At 44.6% G+C, this 6,000-nt stretch overlaps 1 protein-coding gene across 3 annotated transcripts in view; it reads left to right on the forward strand.

Moving 5' to 3' along the window:
• Positions 1-6,000, forward strand: part of Snx29 (sorting nexin 29) — a 419,167-nt gene that overhangs the window by 323,986 nt on the left and 89,181 nt on the right. For all 3 annotated transcript variants that reach the window (XM_021185334.2, XM_029470597.1, XM_029470598.1), the window contains 2 exons: positions 1,265-1,320; positions 5,188-5,269. In XM_021185334.2, coding sequence (XP_021040993.1) covers positions 1,265-1,320; positions 5,188-5,269 — 138 coding nt within the window. The remainder of the gene's footprint in view (positions 1-1,264; positions 1,321-5,187; positions 5,270-6,000) is intronic.

Here is a 6,000-nt window from a genome sequence, read left to right on the forward strand (position 1 = left end):
TTCCAGCTTTTAGCTATTATAAATAGGGCTTCTATGAACATAGTGGAACATGTGTCCTTATTACCAGTTGGAACATCTTCTGGGTATATGCCCAGGAGAGGTATTGCTGGATTTAGTGGTAGTACGATGTCCAGTTTTCTGAGGAACTGCCAGACTGATTTCCAGAGTGGTTGTACCAGCTTGCAATCCCACCAGCAATGGAGAAGTGTTCCTCTTTCTCCACATCCTCGCCAGTATCTGCTGTCACCTGGGTTTTTGATTCTAGCCATTCTGACTGGTGTGAGGTGGAATCTCAGGGTTGTTTTGATTTGCATTTCCCTGATGATTAAGGATGTTGAACATTTTTTCAAGTGGGAAACTCCAATTCTTGATTTCACGTGTTAGTTGAGGGAAACAGCACTCAACTTGCCTCAAGTTGTGGAAATTGGTGGACATTGTCAATAAATTTCCCTCACTTCCCCATGCTGGTCTCTGGTTCAGGTGCTTCCCTTTTATTTGTCTAGATCCTTAAGATCCTGGTCAGGTTCAGGCATAAGGTGAGAAACCCCACCCTGGGCGGTGGGAAACAGCAGCTACTGGCACGGGTGTCAGGTAGCCAGGGCAGAGCTGTTTTAAGCCCTTGTGCCAGCCCTGATGACTGAGTCTCCATCTCAGTCCAGTGTTGGGGGTTGGGAGATCACTGGAGTTCACACTTGCCTCATGGTGTATGGCTGGGACCCGAGCAGTGTTGGTAAGGGCCATCATGACACTCTGATTTCTGTCACCAATCATGTTTTAACATAGCTCTTGTCAGTCAGGAGACTCCATGTTCTTTCCTCCTGTAGTTGCACATACATTATAGGGCAAAAAGACAGCCATTTTGAGAGGGCAGTGGCCTTTTTTGCTCACATACTGGGTGTGACATTAGTGATACTCTTCACCATGACAATAGACATTTTTTTCATTGTACAGATGATATCTTATGTCACCAGTCCTAATTAGTCCTTTATAGCTCCAAAATTACATACTTTTATATGCCTGTGATTATCTCAATAGGATTAACAGTGATTTTTCTGTAAAGATAATTGAGATCGTGTGTGACAGCGTGTTTTTATGACTGCAGTATCATCCCCAGCCAGCCCTCCATGAAATCTTATTGTCTTTTAGTAGTTGCTTTCCCCCTCACTCTGAGAGGAAGTTTTGAGGACAGGAGAGACAGAAGTTTTTGGTGAATATGCAATTATAACCCATGCATTTCCCCCTGCCTTCCTTTTCCTGACTGCAGGTGCCTGGAGATTTGAGCCAAACATCTGAAGATCAGAGTTTGTCGGATTTTGAAATGTAAGTCCATGCATATTCTCTTGAGGGGCCTCTAGAGAGTGAACCCTGTTGCTGGCCCATATCCTGAAGGCAGAAAGGCCTATGAGGTCCACACAGGGTCCATTTGATTGTAGAGCTGAGAAAGTTTTCTGAGGTCCAGGTTGTCTAATGTGCTTTATTCTCTCTTGGGCCTTACAATCATTTTAGTTTTGACCTGACATTTAAAATTGGGAAAGTGTTACATAGAGTTTTCACTTTTTACTCCCGCATGGCCACAGTCAGCCGAGCAGGCCAGAGGGTCCTTTTGCACAGGGTGCACACTCCACTCTTCACCTTGGTACAGCCTCATGTTCCCTGCTGCTGTCCAGCCCACCCACGTCTGTGCCTGCGTCTGTGCCTGCATCTCCATCTGTGTTTGTGTCTGTGTCTGCACTGCTCTGGTTTTGTCTGGCCCTGATTCTGTGTGAATGCTCTACTGGGAACCCCAGAGAGAGCAGTTATAGTCAGTCTTCAGACACTTTCTGTTTGGTGATCCATAGGCTCCTCAGGCCCCTCAGGAACATGGGCCCAGGACCAGGAAGGTCCTCCTCCTTCTCTTCGCCTAGTTGTAGTCAGTGGTTGCATGTCCAGCCTCTCTATTTCAGACCCAAGAATTCAAGACCCACTGGACACAGTGAGCCTTAGTCTCAACAATAGAAGTCCTGCCTCCCTAGGCAAAGGGTCATTTAGAAAGGCTATTTTTAGAGCATGGGGGAGACAGAACGTTAGAAAGAACCTTTTGTTTACAGCCAGGAGATCTGTGTTGAAATCTTTGTCACTGGACTTACAACATTGTGATCTCAGATAAGCCCCTCTCTCTGAGTCTTAGTGACCCCTTTCATAGGGTGAAAGTCCTGGAACCAACTTTGTGGAATATATTAGCAACTGGAATGAGACTGTGGTCAGCACAGGACATTAGGAGCCCCATTTGAGGCTGCCATAGAGGTGGATGTGGTAGAGGAGAAAATGGGTGGTGGTGGGGAGGGTGGGAAGAATGATCAAAGTCAAAACTGAGCTTGACCCTCCCGTATAAATGCCCAACCACAGTTGGAAACAAAGCCAGTTCTATGACAGTCAGGGTTGCATATACCACTTCCAGTAATAGAGCAGCTAGAAAGACCAGTAAGAACCTGGGCAATATTATAACGCAGTTAAGCATAGCATAAATAGACAGAGAGATACAAAGTTATATAGATAGATATAGATAAGTGTATAGATGCTATAGATATAGCTACATATCAGATGGAGCACTTCACCAAATAGAATACACACTTGTGTTAGTCTGTTCTTTGTTACTGTAACAGTATTTAAGGCAATTGGCTTATAGAGTAAAGAGACTTGTTTGTTTTGTAGGTTTCAACCAATAGTGAGGTAGACCTATGGCTCTTGGGCCTGTGCAGAGACAGGATGCAATGGCTCTCAGCAAGCTGCCTGCCTCATGGTTCTGGGAAGCAAAGGGAATCAGGGAAACACCGTGAGCCCATAATCCTCTCCCACTCTGCCTTACCTGCTAAAGGTCCTGCGACCTTTCCTATTAGGGCCAAGCCTTTAATACATGGGCCTTTGTGGGTCCTGCCATTCCAAGCTAGAAAAGATGTCTTCCCAAATTCACACGAGACAATCTCCAGGTTAGACCATGCCTCAATAGAATTTAAAACTGAAATCATACGCTTTCCTTTGCCCATGTAGAATAATTTGTGTAATTTGCAGCTTTCATGGTGAACAAGATACTCCATGAAGGAGAGAGCTATGTCTGTTTTCTCAGCTCCTCTGTCTCTTATACTTTGCATTGTATGTGACATGTAGAAGGTCCTAGCTGGACACTTGTTCTATGAACAGATGAGTGATAGACAGGGGGAGGACTAGAGGACCAGCAGAGATGATATGCAGGAGAGTCACATAGATAGTCATTTCCAACAGTGCAGCAAATGGTCTGGAATTAGAACATGTGACCCAGTATAGGGACACCTGCTTTGGCCCTGCAGGATCACTGGCCTTAGCAGTGTGGGGAACGGAGCAGAACCAGGATGTTGCTACTCTGTACTCCTGTCTGGGTTTGGGACCTTTTCCTGTGGCGTACCACAGGATACACAGGCCAATTTGATGGCTCAGAATTGTTGATTGTGCTTTCAATCCTGAATACATCACTCAGGTTGCTTGTCCCCTGGAAGGAGATCACCACCTTGGCCAAGAGTGTACAAGTGCCAGGGCTGCTTACCTGAGGGTTATTGTGAGGGTTAGTGCGTGCGTGCGTGCGTGCGTGTGTGTGTGTGTGTGTGTGTGTGTGTGCGTGTGTAAAGATAGAATGTTTTTTCACTCTGGAGGCTGTGAGAACATGAAGGTTGTGGAGTTTTCCAAAATCCACTGGCCTATGCTACAAGCCCAGGAAGCTGACAAGCTCTGAGCAGGGGTGCTCAGGGAAGGCCCCTCTCCCTGGAGAGCCATAGTCTCTGCTTTCAGGTTAATGGAGCTGTGGCAGGTTAGGCATTTTGTACCCTAAGTCTGCCATATAACCAAAATGCCCTCAAATGCATCTTAAATAGTTGTCATGGGCATTGAGTGAGTTAGTATACATGAACATGGAGCTGTGCAGTTAATGTCCTCAGGAAATGATTTTGCACTTGAGATTTCCTGTTCTGATGGTGCTGCAGATGGAGCCCAGGCACTGGCTTATGCTGGGCAAGTGCTCTGCCACTGACCCGTGCCTCCATGTAGTGCAGCTTACATCTTGCTTGTCTTAGACTGCTTGTCCTAGTGACCATTTCTGTTGCCATGATAAATACCATGACCAAAAGCAACCTGGGGAGAAAAGGCTTATTGGCTTATGTGTTACTGTCCATCATCCGGGAACTCAGGCAGCAGCTTGAGGCAGAAACCACAGAGGAGCAATGCTTGCTAGCTTGCATCCTCTCTCTCATTCTCTACCTCCCTGTTACAACCCAGACCCATCTACCGGGGAATGACGTCTGTAGCAGACTGGTCCTCTTGCTTCAGTTAGCAATTAAGAGCATGCCTCATGGACATGCTCACAGACCAGACCAATGGAAACAGTTCCTCAATGTGTCAAGTTGGACACTGAATTAAAGCACAAATGCATTCTATGCAGTATTTTAGAGACGTCTAAAGAGGGTATTTGTACCTGGCATCTGAGTTTTTCTAATTTATTATTTTACATTGTCTCTCCCTCAATCCCAAGTCATTTTCAAAAGCACGGGTATTGCTTCTGTGAGCTATTGTGTGGGAATGGAGCTCAAGGTCAGAAATCAGGTAGTGTAGAGGAGGCGGCTCCATGGGGTGGCCTCCTGTGGCTCCCTGCTACTGCTCCTTTATCAGACGTGCCTGAGTTTCAGCTGCATCCTAGGTCAAGGCCATTTAGCTGGTAAGAACTGACAATCAAACATTTTATTCTTGAGAATACACTACATATGTAAGTTTAAATAAATAAATAAATAAATAAATGTATATATGTGTGTGCTTTATATATATATTCTCATATTCATATATGTATATATGTATGTATATCATATATATCATATGAATATGATATATATATCACACACACACACACACTAACCCTCACACTAACCTCACAATATATATCCTTTCTGGTATATATTTCTTCTGGTATATTTTCCCTTCTTTTGATCATTCTTTTCTATATGTTTCTTTAGAAATTATCTTGAATCTTGGATAGTACATGTTTGTTGTATAAGTGTCTTCTTTGAAATGCCTTTTATTGGAGAAAATAGTCCCTTGACCTGCTTTTGTTTTTTCGTTTTTGTTTGTATTTTGTTTTTTGGTTTCTTTTGTAAATAAAAATGGCCCCTCTCATCTCTTTGTTCTGGTCAGATCAAATCGGGCACTGATCAATGTCTGGATCCCGTCTGTGTTTCTCCGAGGTAAAGCAGCCAATGCGTTCCATGTGTATCAGGTAAGTGCCTGGGCTTTGTGTAGACATCATGGTTGTGGAGCCATGGTGCTTTGCATGTTGGCACCATTTCCTGCCTAGTGCTAGTGTTGCTGTTGATTTCTGTCTGTGGCTTGATGGCTGTTTCCCAGCAGCACCATACACTCAACCTTCTGCATGGCTTCAGCTAAGGCCTAGAACATGTCATAGTCCTTGGATCTCCGGTCTATGGCTGAAACTTGGGGTTAGGTGATGGATTTTGATTTTCATGGCTGGCCCAATCTGGCTCCCTGTACCCACTGCTGGTACCTGGGTTGGCACTGATCTCACTCAACCACATGTCTGAGAGTGGGTAGATGGGACATGATGCCCTAAATGAAACAAGACTATGCTTTTGTTGTTGTTTTAAGGATGTTGGTATATAGCCTAGGATGGCCTTAAACTTGCAAGTGTGTGGAGTACAGGCGTGTGCTACCATGCCCAGTTAGGTTACCCATTGCAAAAGAAAAGAGCCCTAGATGCTTGGTAAGCAAAGAGTACAGATGTCTCCACTCAGTGCCTCAGTGTCTAAGCTCTGTTCACATGACTGCTTTAGGGTTTAGCTCTGCAGGCCTGGTACAATTTGGATCTGGTCTGCAGTCAGATTTGGGGGATTTTTTTTAATTTTAATTTTTAATATTTTTATTACATATTTTCCTCAATTACATTTCCAATGCTATCCCAAAAGTCCCCCATACCGCCCCCCACTTCCCTAC

This window comes from Mus caroli, chromosome 16 (assembly GCF_900094665.2).
Source record: "Mus caroli chromosome 16, CAROLI_EIJ_v1.1, whole genome shotgun sequence".
NCBI classification, from domain to species: Eukaryota; Metazoa; Chordata; class Mammalia; order Rodentia; family Muridae; genus Mus; species Mus caroli.